Genomic DNA, 20792 nt, shown 5'->3' with positions numbered 1-20792 from the left:
TGAGGGGAAAATAACCTTGTTATTTGAGGAATCAAAGATTTTGAAATTGCCCAAGAGACGGAAATCAAAGATATTTTGATCTTGCAACATTCAAAATATTGGGTACATCTTGTTACTTTTAAGTATCTTTAGAATTTAAAAATTAAAGAAGTGCTGACTCAAATTTGTATGAAGTTAAAATAACTTAATTTTTTTTTTTCTTTTCATCTTCCATAAATCTTTTATTGGTGGCTCAAAATGAAGCATATGCTTCCAGAACGTTTATCTCATGGCTGGCATCCTCCAAGGAAACCAGATGGCAAAACTCATAAATTCTTTCCCTTCTGCTCTTTGACAGTCCCAATCAAGAAAATTATGAGGCCGGAAGATCAGGTTTATGTTCTGTTGTTATAAAAACATTTTCTTTATGCATCCAGTGTGGTTTCAATTTTCTCCAAGTCCATAGTGGCAAATAGCAGTTTAATGAGTTATTATATACAGACATACAGCTATTGGAAGAACATACACCACATTCTCTACTTCAATAGGAGGCACTGGTCGATTATTTCACACAAGAGCAGATGAGATCAGAAGCACTTTGGGGTTTTGATGCACAGTACCAGACAGCTACAGAATTTAAATTTCAAGCACTATAACACAAAAAGATGTGACTCTCAGCAGTAGACAAGGATTTTGTCTTAACAAGTTGAAGTATAACCACAGACTTACTGACATGTTAGGTAAATGTTTTAGGCTTCATCTGCAAATGGAAGGTAAAATCTGTCTACTGCCTTAATATCAACAGCATGGTTAAACAGTTTTGAAATTCTTTTGATCACTCACCTTAAAGAACCCTCACAAGATGAAAAGAAATCATTATGATTAATGTTCATGATTTCAAGACTGAAAGCTTGAAAGAATTGACAACTCAAATATGACAGTTAAGACTGTGTTGGCTGCTCCTGAGACTTCAGTGGAAATAAAATGTGCAATTAGAGCTCTTTGATTACCTGAAGGAAGTTCAACACTTCACAAATTAGTGCTCCAAACTGAAATACTACTGGAAAATTTTAGTTTGCTTCCTAAGAAATGTTCCAACATGTTTTGATGAAGAATCTGCAAAACAATTTTGGATGTTTATTTCAATTAATTTCAGTGTATACCAATCCCAGTGAAAACAGCTGTTAAAATCTAAATTTCCCTAAAATTAAATTCTTTATTAACTTCACCTTTTGTTAGAAAAATTTCCCATTAAATGATTTCAAGATTCAAAAGAATCTTCTGACGAAACAGAAGTGGAGAGAATGATAAATTAAGAAAAATACAACACAAATGCCAGATTTTATTGAGGTACTGCATTCACATTCGTTTGTGCATTGAGCAGTCACATTTGGCAAAAGACAACCATGTTCAAGACATGAAGACACCACACTGAGATGGCACACGGGGAAAGCTTAAAATAAAGCTGGGTCAACATGGTGTGCCCAATTCTGCTCTGCTTGACAACTGTGTTATCTCACTGGATTTGCACAGGATAGAGACAACAACTTGCATGAAAATGACTGACAGCAGTAGCTGATATGCAAATCAAAACACACAACTTCTCAGTACAGCAACCATACACAAACATCCTGGCACAGCTTCAGATTGGCCTCTGATTATCGATAGTGGTTGTAAGAGCCAGGAAACACCTCTGGAAGAGTGAATTGGGTTCTCGTGGCTTACAGTCACAGTCTATCCTTGTGGCTTAGGAAATCTCTTGAAGTCACTTGGCTCTGCCAACAGCTTGTTTTGGTGGGGCCTTTGTGGAGGATGCAGCTCCGTATCTGCAAAATACCAATTACAGTTACAAGTTAGACTGAACAGGGGAAGATTTTTTCCCTACAAAAAAATCCAGAAGAAACCACACAGCTCAATCCATTTCACCAGCATTACTTCTTTCCAAGTATCTCATTATATTCTCAGCCTCTATCATGTGAAGAACTGCACCCCTAAAGGGAATTACTACAGCTATGAAACACCAAATGCCTCCTCTGGAGGTGTTTGTGGATGGGTAGCTTTGCTGCTGCTTCCCTACTGGGCAAGTGAGGACTTCCCCTTGCATGTGATAAAGGCCCCCACAGTGGTGCTGAAACTGAAAAAAAAATGGTTTGTAGACAAAGACAGTCATCCATACAACATTTCTATGCAGTGCCCCTTGGAGAATGTACCACTAGTATCTACATCAAACCATGCATTTAATTTCTTTTTAATGATAGACATGATAGACATGATAGACATATTCACAATGTGTGCCTTTAACCTTGAAAGACACCAGAATATATTCCAAATTACACTTGAGGAATTTCTATACAAATAAATTGCTCTACTGCTCATTAAAGCATATTGATTCTGAGGTAAAACACAACAGCTGTTGGTACAGATGGGTTTAGAAGCAAATGCTTGTCTGGATATGCAAAAAAATGGACATGCACTGAAGTCTGGCTGGACAATTTCAACTAACTCAGCTACTGACAGAAGTTCTGAAGCATGAAATCTTGGACTCAAGGCAGATGGCAACTAGCAGCAAGAGCATCCTAACCAGCAAAGAACATCACTTCAGTACTGGTTCACTGAATGATACTCATCTGAGATACCACTGATACTTTTTGTAGATTCTAGATTATTTTCTATTGAAGACTGAGGATGGTTACACATTCCTGATGAACTTAAATGAAAACCTGAGACATACATGTACACTGAGATTTGTACCATTCCCCAGCACTGCCATCTGGCTGACAGCAGCATGCCCTGGCAGATGAGGAGGCAAACCCCACCCTGAGGCATGCCAACCACCAATAAACAACCAGCCCTTCAGAGGAAATTATTATCCTGCTGTATTAAACCTTGGTGCAGCCTCACTGTGAATGCAGGTGTGGTTCTGGTTTCCACAATTTAAGAAGGATGTTAAGATACTCAAAAGCATCCAGAAGAGACCAACAAAGATGAAGAAAGGGCTGGAAAGACAGGTGGAAGGAGTGTCCCATGAGCTGTGCCTAAGGACTTTGGGCTTGCCTAGCTCAGGGACAAGGAGGCTCAGGGGTCACCTCAACGCTCTGTCCAGCTTCCTGAGGAGGGGAATGTGGAGAGAATGGTGGCCCTGGCACAGCTTGCCCAGAGAAGCTGTGGATGCCCCATTCCTGGAAGTGTTCAAGGCCAGGTGGGATGCAGCTCTGAGCCACCTGGTCTACTGGAAGGTGTCCCTGCCCAAGACAGCAGAATTGGAACTAGATGATCCTGAAGGTCCCTTCCAACCCAAACCATGTTGTGATTCTCTGATCTCTTTTCCCTGGTATCCAGTGAAAGGGTGCACGGGGATGGTTCAAAGGTATACCAGGGGAGGTTTAGACTGGACATTAGGAAGCATTTCTTTCTTATTTAGTGTTATTTAGTCAGCTTCTTTAGTTATAATTGAGGATTTGGTTTCTTCTGTTTAACTACAGTACTTTAATTTTCATCGTATTTCACTTTTTTTTTCTTTTTTTTCTTTTTTTTTTTTAATTTCAGAACATTTCCTGAGGGCGCTGAGGTAATTCTGAAAGGTAGTTTTAGCCCCAGAGTCTTGCAACCCTTCTCAGGGTGGTGTCATTCAAAAATTTTATTCATGTGCTCTTCAGTCCTTCAGCCAAGCTCTTACTACTTATCTGGGATAATGTACCAGACACTTCCCAAGACATCCTTCTTCCCTCCAAAAATGCGCTTGAGAATGAGTCACTGAAAATTTCTCTTTGACTGCATTTTCCTAATGATCTGTAATCACAGCCACTTGTTCCCACTTATCTGATAGGCAAAATTACCTTGACAAAGAGAGAAATTAGACTGATCTGTTTTCACAAAATGTGTGTCAGATTTTTCTTGTGCATAGCTCAACTATTTAATAATTTAATGTATTATCATTCTAAATTAGAAGCAATGCCTTCATCTGCCTAGTTCCTCTCCATTCCCTTTGTAAAGCTAAGAGCTGTGTTTGCCCTTTTGCTGGAAAAGAGCAGGCAAACAAGTTTGAATTGTATGCTGAACTACACCAGGCACAAGGTAAAGACGCTAATTAAAACTCAGTGAATTTGGCAGACGAAATATGCCTGCTAAAGGAAATCTAATTGGCACCTGTAGCTTTCTCCCAGCAGTAGAAATTTGTAGCCACTGATGGACTCTGGCTTAATACTGCACTGTGAAATGGCTCCCCATGAAAGGTGTGGGTATGAAATCTGCAATAAGCACAGGTGAAAAGCAGGGGACAAAAGCCAGTGAGGACCTGGAATTTCTATCAACACTTAGCCATATTATGTGTTGAAGTTCAAAAAAGATTCTTGCCTCCTTTTCCATTCTGAATCAGGAAGCAAAAAGGCTTACAGGCTGAGGACATAGTTTTCCTGGATTTAGCTCCAAATGAGGCCACAAGTATTTTAAGTCTTCACTACAACACCAGCCTCATTTCGGTAACAAAAAAAGTTGGATAATGTATCCACCAAAAAAACTTCCAGATTTTTCAGTCTTTATATAATGCAAGTATTCAATCCCTACCCGAGTCCTTTGCAGCTGTCTCTCAAGTCTCTCCCTGTAAGCAACAGTGGGTTAGCAGGCACCCTAGAAACATCAGCCTGTCTACCACAACAGAAAGGCAGGCAAACAGAAGCATGAGGAAACAGGAGGCTCATGGCCTTCAGAAAGCAATGCCACATTCACAGAGCTCAGCTCATCTGAGTACTTGGTGCCTGCCTCGGATATTTTTGGATTTTCTCACTACAGACGGTTTTCTGACTGCAGGATCCATTTTAGTCTTTCCATGGCATTTTTCTCCCACAAGCCATTTCATTTGCAAGAGCAGGAAAAAAAATGTGTGGAGGTGGTTAGGAGTTTTGAAATTAGCTTTGTTACACTTCAGTATTTTTATAAGGCTGAGGAGCTGAAATCAACTTGTGATGCTGCTAAAGAGCTCTAAGAAAGATACATTTGCACTTGGGATGCACAGTGTGGCTTTTTTTAAGGGTACAAGAGAAAACACATGAAAAACAGGGAACTCTTCACTCATTTACTTTCCTGCTCATCTGAAAACAACTGCTGAGCAAACAGGACCACTTATTTCTCTTGTGACAGACATTGCTGATCTGCAGCTATTCTCACATTCTGTGGTTGTTCAGCCATGAGCTTTCAACCCCCTGCAGAAAGTAAAATGCATGTTTCATGCCATCTGAAGTCCTTTGCATTATTCATAAAGTCCTCTTAAGTCTGAAGTACAACTCATCTGTTGTACTGGGGTACATTTTAAACACTATTCTGCATGTTCTACGCCATAGGCTGTTTGACTTTTACACAAAATTTCAGCATAAAAAACTTTCTTGCAAGATAACCCTCTCCAGTTCTGTGGCAGAATTTACCTGGCACTAATTCCTGCATCCCCAGGAAGCAATGGAAGACTAAACTGCCCACCAGAAACTTCACTGCTTTCACCCTTTGTCACACGCAGGAGACTTTCTGAAAATTCATCACTAAAGAAATTTTTTTTAATAAGTTACAGTGCTCTGCCTCCTTAGTAAGCTCTGGTGCACCCAGGACAGCTCAGGAAAAGGACAATAACAACATAAGGGGAATATAATCTTGTCTGGCACATAACCATGATGGAGTATTCATGTGCCAGCAAATCTAGAAGGGATTTGTCTGGGGAAGGACTCTGTCCAAGTCTCTGCAGATACATCCCTGTGCAAGGACAGCATCAGAGCAGTGTATAAATAAATGACAGTTTGCTAGTGCTTTTCAAAAATTTCAAAACCCCCATAAAGAATAATTTTACAAAATCTATGCAAAACAGAGTAGAGAGTATACAAATACAACACCGTAAGATGAAAATAAATGTTCTCACAGTACCTCTTCATAACGTTGATAGAATCCATTCAGTGCCTCTGTCTTTAACATACTGAACTCCCTCTGGCCTCACTGTCTGTAAAACAAAGGCATTTTTAGAAGAATTAACAGCATTATTCTTCCATCAGTTGCAAGCAGTAATACACAGATATACCCACTGCACTAGAAAAACCACAGTTCCTGGAATCTTTTACAATTTTTATAGGATGAGACAGATCAAATCTATTTCATTTTGCATTCCTGGGCCTCAGGGAGGCTGCAATTACTAACTTACTTGTGTTAAAAAGGAATAAACATCAAAGTGAAGAGCAGTTTAAGGTAGCAGCACTGTGGTATAAGCTGAACTTGTAGCAGGAAATCAGAAAGCCTCCTGAAAGAAATTGCATTAGAAATTTCTCAAATTCTAGAAAACAGACTAGAAATCTCAAACTTTCATCCCTCTCCAAACATAATCAATCACTGTTGCTTTCAGTGCACCTTCACCCAGTGACCTCAAAGCTCTGAGTTTGTGTGTGGAGGCTCACAATATTTCTTTGCAAGTCTAACCCATGTTTCATAGAAAGATTAAAGTGATGACAGGAGCACATAAAACTATTTTTAGTTAAGCATTTTACCAATTTCCTACAAAATCTTTAGTTCTGGCATCTCCCATTTTTTGAGGGTTTGGTTTTGAAGCTTAGTAGCATTAGAATATTGTTTTTCAGAGCACAGCTTCATAGGTTAATGTAAGTAATAGGTTAAAATTCTACCAGCTAACTGATACAGACACCTTATTGGAGCAGAAGGGCAGGAATTTTTTGATCCAGGGCAGATAAATTGAGTTTACCCAGCTGATCAGAGTAACTAAAGCAAAGGCAGCCTGCAGTGGATCACTGCAGGAAGGGAGGAGACACTGCCAGTTTCCACTGATCCCTGCTGACAGCTGAGAAAACAAAGCTCTAGAATAAGACTTTCCTAAATGCACTTTCAACTTTATTTATTTTCTTTCTTACCTGATATTTGTTCTTTCATTCCCTTCCCACTTTCCTCCTTCTGTTTTCAATCCTTATTTTCTGCTACTATGCTTCCCATGATGGTCACTGTATCCATGAATAACATGACATATTTGGAGTCTCTCCTCTCTTTTCTCTGCCCTAAATCCCAACCCTGTACATGATTCCCCTTCAGTTAGGCTCCCTCTCCATCTCTCTCCCCAAGCACCAGGTTTCTGCTCCCCAGCCCACCCACAGCCACTGCTCCACTTCTTGCTCCTCCATCCCCTCCAGCTGCCTCCCTGCCCTGCTCCTCTCAACTCTCATCAGTCCCATCCCTCTTCCAAAAACTCCCAGGAGCATTCAGCTCCTTGCAGTTTTCTCCTTTATCTGCCAGTTCCAAAGCCTCTCCTTGCTTTATCCTGTCATCTAATTCTCCTTATGGAGCTCATCAATCTTCCTCCCTAGTCTCCCTGTATTTCCCATTACCCTTTAGTTCAACATTGTCTTTGACCTCATTTTTCACTTTCCCAAGTGTGGGGCCAACACAAAGAGACAGAAAAGATAAACTTAACTGGGCTGGGTACTTTTCTCCAAGCCAGTGTGAGGGGAAAGATTGAAAAACAGGTTCCCTATATCCAAAACGGGACAAAAAGTTGACAATGCTAATATTTTAATTTCATAAGAAACTGAAGCAAAGCAGATTGAGAAAGGGGAATTATTTGTTTTTGAAAAGTTTTGAAAGCTGCATTTTATTTTACTTTGTTTGAATTGAAAAAAATGCAGTTTGGTTTCAAAAATAGGATTTGATAATTTAGCATTTAAAAACATCTGTACAATAGTATTTAAGCTGAGATCTTGGTTGAAAACAACAGAGTTATTTCAACTGGGGAAAAAACAAACCCAAAAAGAAGAAAAAAGAATTCTTATCAGTTACAGAGAAAGGCACTTTATTTTTTAAGGCTCCAGCAGCTATGGGTATATTTGTAGCAAAAAACCTGACTCCTAATGAGCTGCAAAAATCTCACTGCTACAAGAAAGTCTGGGAAATTTAAAAGCTAAGGAGTCCAATAAAGACATTTCAAAATTTAATATTTTCTAGTGATGTACCCTTCCACTAAATTTGAATTCCCAGCTTTAATTTTGTTCATTTCCTTTAAAAAAAAATAATATTTTTTTTAAACAGTTGAGCCCATTTGGCTGATTTTTCCCCATACAGAAATCTGAGGTAGATGACTGGCAAAGATAAAAGTAGCCTAACTGGGGAAAATGTAAAACCAGATTCAAGAACACCACACAGTTGAAATTACTTCTAAACTTAGAAGACAAAATTATGAATATACACTCCAAAAGCCAAGCAGTGCATCTGAATTCAGACAGCAGCTATCTGCTTTCACAACCAATAGTCAGATAATTGTACTGAGCTAAGAAGGACAATGTGTGAGAGTTTCGTGCTTTTTCATCAAAATACCTGAATATTTCATATATTTGAATCACTCCCCATGAGGAATCTCTAATTAAGGAGAGAAATAGGGACAGGAAAGTCATCTGGCTATTTTTCAAGCTGTGTTTTTCCTTATTATGAAATGAAACCATGAACTTTTGCATATTATGATGTCACTGCTTTACAAGAACAAGGAATTAATAACTTCTATTAAAGCACATTTTCCCCAGCACTTATGATTAATTTACAAGACCACAATTCTTTCACACTCCAACCCAAAGGTCCCTGCTGTCTGACTCTGAATGCATTACAGAGGTCTTCCTGTGCTAAGTTTTAAGGGAAAAGTATTAGTTACCATCCTAAAATGTAATTTGCTATTCATGCTTTGCAGTGGTATGGAACACTTCATCTCCAGACCTGGCAGAAATACTGGAATACAGAAATACAGAAAACATGTTTAAAAACTGTCTGGGTCACCAGGGTGGAGAGGCTCCCTCCATCTTTTATATCTCTGATGGTAAAGCCCATTCTCAGGGACCAGCAGAGATGATCACTGCGCTTCCATCAGCTGCCTGGTCAAGGCAAGCGTATGTGCACCTTTCCCAGAGTTAAGATGTGCCTCTGGATTTCCCCTTTTCTGCCTGCTTACCACTCCTATCCTGACAACTAGGCAATATTTACTCAGTCCTCCTTATTTCTTGCACTGGGGGGATGTTCTAGCATTATTCACTCAGCCTTAACAAAACACTTAAAATCCTATGACTTCCTAGCTCCCCACATTTTGAAGGGGATAAACCTTTTGCACAAAGAGAAGTTTTTTTGTTAGAAGAACAAAGCACATGACCAAATTCCCTTTCACCTTGACTAAATAAATCATGTTTGCATATTAAGGGCATAGATTTCTTTGAGGTCTTTTTTAACCACTGTTACATGTCTCCAGCCTTCAAACGGAAGAAACAAAAACATCTACAATAAGATAAATGAAAAATACTTTCTCTTGGAAAGAGTTTAACAAGCAACTGAAATGCAGGATCTTCATTTGTATGTGTTTGCCTGCACATATTGTCTTGCATATTATGGATCAACTCTGCACTCTACAAATAGAAATGTCTAACTCTGGTAACATTTAAGTACTTCTTCCTTGTCTACACCAGTGGCTGAGCTCATTTTCCTGAAATTCAATGCTCAGATTAAAATGTAAATTTTTGCTAGGGCTAAAACATCCCTAGCTAACTCAAGAAACCAATCTGTAATACTCAGTGCTGATGCTATGGAAGATCTGTGCTGATGCTGTGAAAGACCATTTGTTTAAGGCTAAACAGAAGCAAATTCCAGTTGATATGCCTTTTGTAGAATCAGAAACTTTACAATAAAGGGCATCACATTCAGTTTATTGTTAAATTTATCATTGATCTTGAAATTATTTCTGTAAAAATTCAACCACCCCACTTCTGTATTTAGGAGATCTTGGATAAGCCCACAGAAAAATGACCAGCTTCTGCCATTATGTGAGGTAGGAAAGGCATAAAGTAACCAACTGTATGTTTAATGAGATACAAAACTCCAACTGAGCTGATGTATTATGGGTGAAATTGAATATAAAAAAAAATACTACTTTCAAAAATGAGTGCTCTCTGAGTGCTCCAGCGATGCAGATGCTGCACAACAACTAAAGTGTGACACAGCCTTCATCTTAAGGCAAAATTATGATAGTTCAGAAAAAGCTGTGTTGAACTAATTTCATATTTAAAACTCACAGTCCTCAGGCCTGCAGTTCTCTGAAGCATCTAAAAACCGTTTTAATTTTTAAATTTGTTTTTATTGCTTATGTATGGTTATCCTGCACTCCCAGAAGAACTGAAAGGTGAGGAGAGAGGCTGTTTTTATTTTCCCCAGGGCTGCAAGCAGCTAACCAGCCATCTCATCAGACACTCAGCCCTTGCATTACTTCCATGCAAAAGAAACCCCGATATGACAAAGCCAAGTACTCAAGCTTGTCAGTGAAGTCCTAAAACATTTCCAAAGATCTCTCAACCTTGGCAAAGCAACTGGCTTCCAATTTCCAGCAACCCACCTCACCAACAGCCAAAGCTATGAGAATTTGGATGTGAAATAATTGTCATTCAAAGCAGCCAAAGAAGCAGAATAAAAGCAAAAACACACTCGAAACCACGTTTAAATACAAAGGAATTTGTCCAAGCAAAGCTCCAAATCACAAAGGAGATAGCTGGGAAAAAGCAAAGGTCCCTCAGCTTCCCGGCTTCATAAGGTTTGGAATTGTAACTCGGAATGCCTGCATGAATGCTGGGTTATCAGTGGGATGCTATTCTCCTCCCAATAGGAAGAGAGGAACAACCCTTGCTACCCAAGCAGGATGTGGGTTTGCAGCATGGTTCAAGTCTGTACAGAAAGATGGAATTGCTTGGCAGCAGTGCTGCAGTAGCACTTGCCTCCTTCCCAGCTCCCCACGTGCCAAACATGTCTGGCACAAAAATAAAAGGTATGAGAAATATAGCACTGCTGTCCTGGCAATGGATTAAGAGCTGGTGCCATAGCAGGAAAACCTGAGGGAAGAAGTTAAACAGGAACACGTACAAAAATATAACGTCAGTTTATAATTAAAACAAAACCGTCTTGTAGAAGATCACGAGAGCATTTTGTTCATCCCACCCAAGAGTTTATTTAGGCAGTACTAGCTAGCAGGTCTTAATTCCACTCTCTCTCCAGGACAAGTGTGAAGTTTTCAATTTGCAGATTAGTAGCAGTTTGCTGAATGTGTGACTTCAGCAGCTTGCTCACCTCATACAAAAGGAGGGTTTTCAGTTCTGATAGCTCTATGAAACACTTTTAAACCAAAGCCTGCATCTCTGGAGGACAAATTTAGACATAGGAAGCTTGATAGGAAATGGACTGTGTCCACATAAGGAGGAGGCTTATTGCTCCATAATAGGCTCTAATTACAGTAACTCATTGGTGGTCATTTACTGCCATGCAGGTATAGAAACATTTTAAAATAACAAGTAAAGAGAAAATTTGAGCGGAGGGGACTTTTTTCCAAAAATTATTTCCCTTTTTCAACTTGTTGGACTTCCAATGCCTAAATAAGTACAACATTCCTTTTATTTTCTACAACTCTACTGGGTTGAACTGCTGAAGCAGTTAATTTAAATATTTAGGAAGTCCAAGACAAAGGGGGAAACTTATCACACCCCATCTTGCCAAGGAGACTTGCAGTCAGATTTCACAAATGTAGTGAACTGGAGCAGCAGCAGCAGCAGCAGCAATTTTTCCATGTGAGTGGGTTAGTGCTGACTACATGCACTGTTCCTGCAGGCATCTGCCAACACAGTCTGGGTACAAAGGCAGGGACTACTGCTACTGAAACAAAGAGTTTAGACTTAAAAATCTGGATCTTATGTTGGGAAGAAAGGAAAAAAAGAATGACCTCTCTCTCCCTGACACAAGAAAATACACTTAAAATATCTTCTGAGATTTTTATTCTTAGAATGAATCACTACTACATGTTTATGTACTCTTGACAGGAAATCCAGAGCAACTAAGTCAGTAAGTCTCTTCCTGGTAAAGAGGATAATCTATCCTCACTCAGTATTGCAAATGTTTACATTCTTCCTACTACTAAATAAATATAGTGAGCTCGTGTTAAATGTTTTGAGCTTGCCACAGATTTCACAAAGCAGGCAAAACAGCAGGACAGCTTGATTATATCTTGACATTCCCATCAGAAAGAAAACACACACTGTTAGATTCCTCCACATCCATTTAAAGACAGAGTAAGGCTTTTCCTCTGCAGGTGATAATGCACATCAACAACTGGTCTTACCTGCGGTCTGTAAGCTCAGACCAGTATCCAGTTTGCTGCGTGGCTTGGTGCTGATAAACAAATAGCAGAGAACACACACAGTGATGATAAAAGCAAAGAGGACCACTGCTGCTATTGACAGGCCCACGAGTGCTCCAACACTAAGAGAGAAAAACAAAAAAATTAAGTGTACAGACAGCCTGGGGTACCCATTAAAACAATGGTCAAGATGATGTCTGGAGTTTACTTGTACTCAGGCATGGGGAGTAACTGTATTCTACTGTAAAGAAAAGTTGAGAGCTCAATACTTCAATTGCATAAATTGCAGTTATTTCACTGCCCTCAGAAGGGTCAATGTCATTACACAGCAGTTGAACTACTGGCCCCCAGTGACATTCCATGCATATTACTCCTGAGTCTGACTTAAAGTATATTTATGAAAATCAGAAATAACTTAATGCAGTAACTGATATCAGTGAGATCAGAAAGTTCTTCAGTGCACATACAGAAAAGGATTCTAGGGCTCTAGACAGCCCAAACAACATGACTGTTAACGCAGTATTTTCTGTCAGAAATGCCATTTTTATAGTCTAAAAAAACATGCCATCCATGCTATTCAATTTTGTTAGCAGCTCTGCAGATCAGGGTGGAGCACTGTGATCACTGTTGTGCCTTTACATTAATGAAATAAATCTCCAATCAAAACTGGAGAAATTCTCCCATGATCTTTGTCACAGTAAAAGGAAAACTAAAGCTGAATTAGTTTACTCAAAATAACAAAAGCGTCAAAGAAGCAGGAATGAATTACTCTGGAGCCTGAACATACAGTACTATACGTAGATTTTTATCAAGGTGCTATCCTGCAGGATAAAAACTACTTTATACATCTCCCATATGCATACAGTGAGACCATATATGTATATACAGAAATCTCTCCTGATTTCCAGCCCTTATTTTCAAGTCTTTTCCTAATATAAAATTCTCATGATGAAATAAAAGGACCCAATATAATACAGTCTACCTATCATTTCCTACACTCTCCTGGGCCATTTGATGCCTTTTGTGTTCCAGTTCTCTATTCTACAGTACATGACAAAGATCCTGACTTCTGGTGAAATTAAACAGCAGCTTTTTGGTTACAGATGAGGAGTCTGAGGACTGAGAATCCTTATATTAGTACTCTGGTATATTTACAATTTTGACAGATGTCAAAAGGACAGAAGAGAGATGAATGTCTTGAATTCTACAAGCTCCATCCTGTAGTCATAAAAATGCCTTTATATATCACTGCCATCAGGGAGAAGTCAACTCTACTGTGGCCTTGCAGGAAGATGAGAAGAATTGTGCCTTGGGATGTTTTTATGAATTTTACATTCAAGATACTGCAAAGCTTCTCTACAAGCTCCCACAGCACTAGCACACAGATATGTCCACAGGAGAAACTCTTAAAATCAGCAGGATGAGAAGAGCAGATATTGCTATGACTTTCACATGCGGTTTTCATTAATTACTGGTCAGATTCAGTAATGAAGTTTGGGCAACATCTAGCTCCGTGCACAGCTAAAATAATTTGTTATCAGCAAAATGGTTCTGGAAAGAATAGCTTTACCCTTCTGAAGATTTTTCATGGTATTTATCATCTGCGTTAAATAGGATATACTTATGTATTTGTGCATATTGCAAAATTAAGCAAATTTTTCCTTATTATTTTTGTCTCAAACAAAACTTGCAGGCAAGCAATATTCTGCTTACTATGGAATATTAATATGACCTACACTCAGAGATCTCACCTGGGTTCTGGCCTTATTTTTGCATTTTCACTTGGAACACCTTGACCCAAATAGACAAAATAGGAGAAATACACATTACAAAGGACTGAATAGCCATAGAACCATGTGATACAAACAAGGCTCTTCAGAAATAGTTATTTGTCCTTTTTTGTTGTGACAGTATAAGCCTTATTGTAAGATTCCATTTAAATTCCAGTCTGCAGTGCAGGACTAAGGAGGTTGCTCATTATTATCCAAACATTAAGCAGAGTCAGCTGCCCTAAAGCCAAACAGATCAAGTACATATTAATGATTATACATTTTCCTATTCAGACATCTGCTACTTCTTGGTTGTAGCTCTCCTCCATGCAGTTGTAGAAGATGACATGAACAATACAGTTGTGTATTACATAGCACAGTGCATCTTCAGTATCACTACACAACTTGTGTAAGATACTTTGGGAGTTACAAAAGGCAAAGGCAAGAAAAACATGAGGAGCTCTCCAGGTCAAAGACTCATCATAGGTTATATGCTACAAGAAATGTTTCTCATGCTCCAGCAGCAACATGAGAAGGTCTCACCCGTATCACAAAAACAAATAGAAACTCTGATTCTACTTCCTGAATGAATCAGGAATCAGGACAATTTGTACTTACTCTTTTTAAACACACAATGTTTCGATACCAGATTGTTCTCAAACTGCTGAAGCCATCAACCCACAGAAAAGGTATAATTAAGTTCTATAAGATTAATTTTGGTTAAGGTTTGGGGATGGAGGGTTGTTTCTTAATTTATCTAATTCAGAGAAATTTAATATGTCTTCCACAGCTCTGAATACTGATGTTTCTTAACCAGAACACAGTCCTTTCCTTCTTTTTTTTTACTAGCTAAAGCTGTTATCAGAAACAAAATAGCAAATAACTATGGTCACTGACCACTTTAACAATTACATTCTGAAAATAAAGTCAATCTTACACCATGTCCTCTAGATTCTACAGCAATTTCCATGGTGCTGCATATCTGCTTTAAAAAGCCCTTGCTAAAAGCATTTTGCCACCTTCCATTCTTTACATTAAACACTGCCTGAAGGCCATCCAGCTGTCACATGGTAACAGTCTACAGGTCTCAGGGTGTGTCTTTGAGATCAGTCTTCTGACAGCAGAGACACTAAACAAGCAAACTAAAAAGTCCCTCTTGCCCACAGCTGTGACCTCATTAGTGCCAAAACCTGCATTAACAAGCCACTCAACCCCCTGACATGGGCAATGTTAAGTTTGGTAGGAGATCCAAAAAGAACTCTCCCAAGTAATTTTCCACATAAAGATAGAGCCATACCACACATTTCCCTGCTGTTACACTGAGTGCCACATCCAGGCCTGCAGCACAGACAAAGGCTTCACTCAGCAGAGAGGCTCTGCTCTGCCAGCAGCCTCCCCAGGGTTCCCCAGGCTGTGTCCAGAGAGCTGCTGAGTGGGTCCATCGACTTGACTGTTAGTGGATGCTCAGCATCACACACCTACAGTTCTTTTTAGTTCATAAAATAAGGCCATCCACACCATCAAAAGCCAGGGAAAATTTAAATATTGGCTAAGCAGAGGCAGCATGGCCCACTGATAGACTAAAAGGAAGCTCATGACTCACCCGGATCCAAGTAAATCAAATGTTCCCAATGCCATTGTTGCAGTGACGTGTTGTTCATAGTATTTGCAAAGCACACAGATAAATATTCTCAAGAGACTGGAAGAATGGGCATAGGGAAACAAAAGACTTGCTATTTTGGAAAGCCAAAACAGATGCCTGGAGGTCGTTACAGCCAAGCAAAGCTCGGCCTCAGTATTAGGCCACCATGGCTCCATGGGTATTAATTAAGAAGGCGTTTTGAGTAAAATCTATACATGGCTTGACAGAATTTTAATCAAATATGTATTATTGCATGCAACTTAAAAGACACTGCTTTGAAATGGATATTAGAAATCTATTTGATACTGAAAGAGGCCATTATAAAAAAAAAAACTTCACAGAAGAGTGACAAAAATAAACATAAAATTTTTTAGAACAAAGAGAAACAAAAAGGCTTATTGAACATAACTGCTGCAGTTCAGTACAAATACCACATGTTCAGCATTTCTCCCCTTCCACTCAGCTTGGGAGGTAAAGCAGATGTGATAACTGCATGTGAATGCACAGCACACTGCTCTGGAGGCTGAGCTGCTCAGTGTTTGGCTCACTGGTGTTTTATAGCTTCTGTGTTTTGTGCATTCAAAAGCTGAATAACCTTCTGACGAATTCTGCCTTTTCTTAAAGTTGCCTTCCCTGCTCCATGGGCTGCTCCACAGCAGTAAAAACACAAGTGAAATGTGCAATAGTTTACTGAAATTCTACCTGGTGTGCCATCAAATGGAAGTAATCTCTGAGATATCACCAACCACTTGTGGTGCAGTCAGTCACTGCTTTCAAATATCTGGGGGGGAGTCAAACAAATGAAGATTTAGGAAAAGAATCCCAAAGTTCAGGAGTACAGCAAAACCAAAAACAGTTCCCCCATCAGAGCCTCTGAGTCCTTTCCCTTCCGTTTCCAGACTTACCTTGGCTGGTTTGCCTAACTCTTGTTTACCTTTAAATAGTAAGGGTCTCGAGTCTTAAAAGTATGTCCTCAAAGGCTGAAAGAAGCATTTTAAGGATTATTTCATCATATGGTTGTTACCAACCAGTATCAGCAACAGTCTAGTGATCACCAAAACATTATAAGAGTCCAGAAAATGTTACTTTTATGTTTTCCTTAAACTCCTAATTGAACTTCCACATGAAAATGTACACAGTTTTCAAAATGATGTAATATTCTAATGTTTCCAGTGTGTTAATAACTAAAAATTATTCAATTTCTTACTGAAAACACTTACAGGAAATGGTTCAATTCTAACCACTCAGTAACTTTGCTTATAGAAGTCAGTTGTATTTATTCACCTATTTTCTACAATGAATTTAGTCATTTATGGCAGAAGTTAAGCACAACCAAAACTCCACAAATGGCAATTTCCATGAGTCCTTTTAGCAGCTTAGGGCTATGTAGAAAGAAGAAAAAAAATCCTTAATTTTCAAAGTTTGGGCCCAAATTTCTGACTTAGGTGAAGGCTACACAGTCACTTCTTAGACCCTACAAAATCTTTTTAAAGGAAGAGCTTTCAGAGAGGCATTTCATTAAAGCCTCCCCTGGGATTCAGTTCTTGGAGTTAGTTTTTGAAAAGATCAAGCTTTAAGAGTCTTCACTACAACATCCAGATGAGATGTTGTGATACAATATTACCTTATTCTTTCAGTTCTTCTGCCATCTTGAGAAGGTTTACTGTGATTGAAACAGTCAAAGGCTATGCAAAAATACAACATTTTAACATAAAAATCTACTCAAAAGTATGAGTATTTGCCAGCAGAAGTGTAAAAAAGGACACTTGGAGATGTCTTCTCACATCAGAGAAGCCAAGTAATTGTGTGTCAATCACAGTGGTGGATGGCTGGGAGATCCCCACAATCAATCCACTCTTTGCACCAGAAAAAGTAGATTTTAAGTAATAATACTTTAAGTATTAGAGCACATAAATTAAAATAGTAAGTCCACAGTACTGGATAGCATTAACTCACAAGCCCTGAGGGGAATTCACGTGTGGAACTGCAGAGCTGCTGGCCAAGGTGCTGAGGGTGTCTGGCTGCACAGTGCTGAATCTGAGGCTGGCTGTGACACCCAAGCTCATTCTCCCCCAAATATGATGGACAGGTCCTTTGATGGTAAAACCTCTACCCCCAACCATCTTGTTACCATGCTCTACCCACAGGGAGCTGCTGGCACTTGCAGCTTCCTGATATAAAATCTTTAATGAAAGGATCAGCATTAGGATGAGGAGAAAACACTGCCTTGCTAACCTGCTGGAGTTTATGAAGTGTCAATAGGCAGATGGATAGAGGAACCCAGCAGAAAGAGTAAGATGTCTCAAAAAGCCTTTGGACAAAGCCCTGCCCTGGAAGTGGGGTCAAGAAGACTGAACTTGCACAGGATTAGGGAAAGATTTTGCTACAAATTTAAGGCTGTTTAAAAGCATAAGGAGCAAAGTGCAAGGCTTAAGTGGTCTCTTTTCAGTGTAAAGAAAGGTCACCAAGACTGATTTTTATTCATATCTTCATTTGTGACCTGGTGAAGAAGGAAATCTGAGTTTCTGATGACCTTAAGCCCCTACAAGCAATCAAATGCTGAGGGGAAGGAACACTACAAGACTTGCAGAAAACTGAGTGAACTGACAAAAGTGATGTACGTGAGTTTCAGTGTACATAATGTAATGTATAAAGAACAAAACCAAGCCTACATAGCAATAAACTTAGAACGGCAGCTCTGAAAGTTTTAGAGTCTCCAGTGACAGCTCACTGAAATCATGGAGTCTATGTGAACCGGCAAAGACATCAACAACACACTGGCCACCAACAGAATAGATTTTGAGAGTGAGACTGGAGGCAACAATTTGGCCACTTTGTAGAACCTTGCCACACCCACTCTTTGGGCATACAGCTCCAGATCAAGCACCTCCAAGATGAGCCCTGTGGAGTGAAAAACAGTATGGATGAGATGCAACCAAAACGATCAGCGTGACATAGCATCTACCTCAGCGATAATCCAAAAGCTGTTCAGTTTGGAAAGGTGAAAGCTGAAAACAGATGCACCAAATGCTCAAAATGTTTTAAACACTGTGCATAAACTGACCCTGCAATTGCTGTTCACCAAATCTTGCAATCCTAATTCTAGAGGGCACTCAGGAAAAGTAGTAGGGATAAAACAGATAAAAGGATCTATCTTCAAACAGCAGGTAGTAACTGCTGCCGCCAGGGCTCTAGAAGCAGACGGTAGAAGGAAGCCCAGAAGGGGATTTGACAAAATCAAGGATAATAGCAAGTCCGTAAGAAGCACAGTGGAAGCCCCATGCAGAGGTGTACTAACATCCTGACACGGCCAGCGTGGATGCTGTGGAGCCCGAAGGGAATCAGGCACAGAAAGCAGCCGGGCTGGCTGAGTGCAGCTCTCCCTGCCGCTGCTGGAGATCCAGCCAGAGCCACGCGGATCCCTGCACTATCCCGGGAGAGCACCGGGATCATTATCTGCCCCTTCCAACTGGAAAGTTACGTAGTGCTTTATCTTACACGGAAAAGTAGCTCAAGTCACTGGGAACTTTATGGCACGCGGCACCTTACGTGCTCAGGCCCCGAGACAGCCGCTCCCCTCACGCCCAAAGGGCGGGAGACGCTCCGGATGCTCTGCCAGAGGCACCGAGCATTTTCCAGCGCTTCCTTATCAAGACCACGAGTTATTTCCTTCAAAAACTACCCTGGCACGAGAAAGTGTCTCTCTGGACTGAAGATGCAGCTCTATCGCTACTCTCGGTGGGACAAAGGCAGCCTGAAAGTGCCCGGCTACAAGTACCTCACAGAAACGCACCGGAGCTCGAGCTCCGGTCTCCCGCCCGGAGCCTCTACCCCAGCAGGCACGGCCGCTCCCCTACCTGAGCCACCACATGTAGCTGTGCTCGTAGGGGAAGAAGCTGTGGGGATCATCGCAGCAGTACTTGACGTCCTGGAAGCCGCAGCAGAACACGGCGCGGGCGTCGCCGCCCGCCCGCGGGCAGCTGAACCCGCTCACCAGCACCTTGTCGGCGTTGAGGTAACTGCTGCACTCGGCGCTCATGGCGCGGCCGCCCGCCCGCTGCCCGCCCGACGCCTCGGCTCGGCGGCACCAGGGCGGGAGGGGAGGCGAGGGGAGGCGAGGCGGCTGTGGCGGGCGGAGCCGGGCGGGCAGGGGGCTGCGCTGGCGGCGGGGACCGCCGCGCCCACTGGCCCCGGGGCCGCCACAGGGCGGGGAGCGGCGGGAGCCGCCCGCACCCTCAGGGCAGGCAGGGGAGGGCGGGAGAGCGCCCTGAGGGGCCGGCCCGCTCCGGGCTGCGGTTTCAAAGGTTGGGGCACGGCTGTGCCTCAGCGCTGGGTCCCATGTCGAGGAGAGCTTCCAGGGGTCCGTCCTTACCCATAACCTGGGTGGGGTCTCAGGACAGGCAAAACAGGGAGAGCATGGGGAAGGATCACACTTCTGTAAGACTCGGGCCCCCTTGGCTTGATAAGGGGGAGAAATCTCCAGCTCAAAAACAGGCTCAACACTTAAAGAAGCACTGCACAAAGTGAGAGGATGAATGGCTGTGATGTGGCTGGTGCAAAGACCCCGGAAAAGAGGAGAACAGGGGAAATCAATGAGTGTTGAATTTCAACCAAAAAAAAGGCTAGATGATGATGAGATTTTGTGAGAGTTGTAACTTCATTACTTGAGTTGTTCTGATGAAATCAGATGTAATCAGATCCACTATTTTCATTATAAAATTAAGGATTGACTTATTTGAAATATATCCAGGAAAATGATCTACCAAAGACCAGAAGGCAGGCTTTTCATCTCAGTTATGTCAATGGTGTCAGTATGTGTTAGGATTTAATTGTGTGTCTTGTGTTATTTGAGATTAAGAGACCAATTTCCTGGTCATTTGATTCACAAATGGGGACTGCATCTCTGTGATCAAGGAAAATCTCCAGTGAGGGAAGGATGGATGAATCTCAGCTCAAAAGCCATAAGTTGGTTGCCCAGATCATGTGTCTGAACCAGTCAGCTAAACAGCATGTGGTGTGGCTGAAACTAAGAAGTTTGGGGGTAAATGTCATGGTTTTGGAGACTGATTCAAGACCTGGTGAAATTGCCAGTCCTGGGTTCACAACAGAGACCTAAGTAAGTCTTTCAGCTTCCCAGAATGGAGAAATGTCCAATTCCAGTCTCATAGGCATTAATCTCTTGAAATATCTTTATGTACCTTGTTCAGTTGCTAATAACAATTTTCTT

At 40.9% G+C, this 20792-nt stretch overlaps 1 protein-coding gene across 2 annotated transcripts; it reads right to left on the bottom strand.

Moving 5' to 3' along the window:
- Nucleotides 1-1309: 1309 nt before the first annotated feature.
- SHISAL2A (shisa like 2A) lies at nucleotides 1310-19714 on the bottom strand. Of its 2 annotated transcripts, XR_009278043.1 has the most exons (5): nucleotides 19423-19714; nucleotides 12137-12276; nucleotides 6873-6959; nucleotides 5884-5956; nucleotides 1310-1805 (listed from the first exon to the last, which is right to left on the bottom strand). XR_009278043.1 is itself a non-coding variant. In XM_058843329.1 (4 exons), the coding sequence occupies exons 1-3, from the start codon at nucleotides 19602-19604 to the stop codon at nucleotides 5925-5927; spliced, it is 354 nt and encodes a 117-aa protein (XP_058699312.1). In that variant the 5' UTR covers nucleotides 19605-19706; the 3' UTR covers nucleotides 1310-1805; nucleotides 5884-5924. The 2 variants fall into 2 exon arrangements, 1 of the variants encoding a protein (XP_058699312.1); XM_058843329.1 differs by lacking the exon at nucleotides 6873-6959 and having other exon boundaries at nucleotides 19423-19706.
- Nucleotides 19715-20792: the final 1078 nt, after the last annotated feature.

This window comes from Poecile atricapillus, chromosome 7 (genome assembly GCF_030490865.1).
Source record: "Poecile atricapillus isolate bPoeAtr1 chromosome 7, bPoeAtr1.hap1, whole genome shotgun sequence".
NCBI classification, from domain to species: domain Eukaryota; kingdom Metazoa; phylum Chordata; class Aves; order Passeriformes; family Paridae; genus Poecile; species Poecile atricapillus.
Note: the sequence above shows the minus strand (reverse complement) of the source record. Positions and strands in the feature narration are given on the sequence as shown.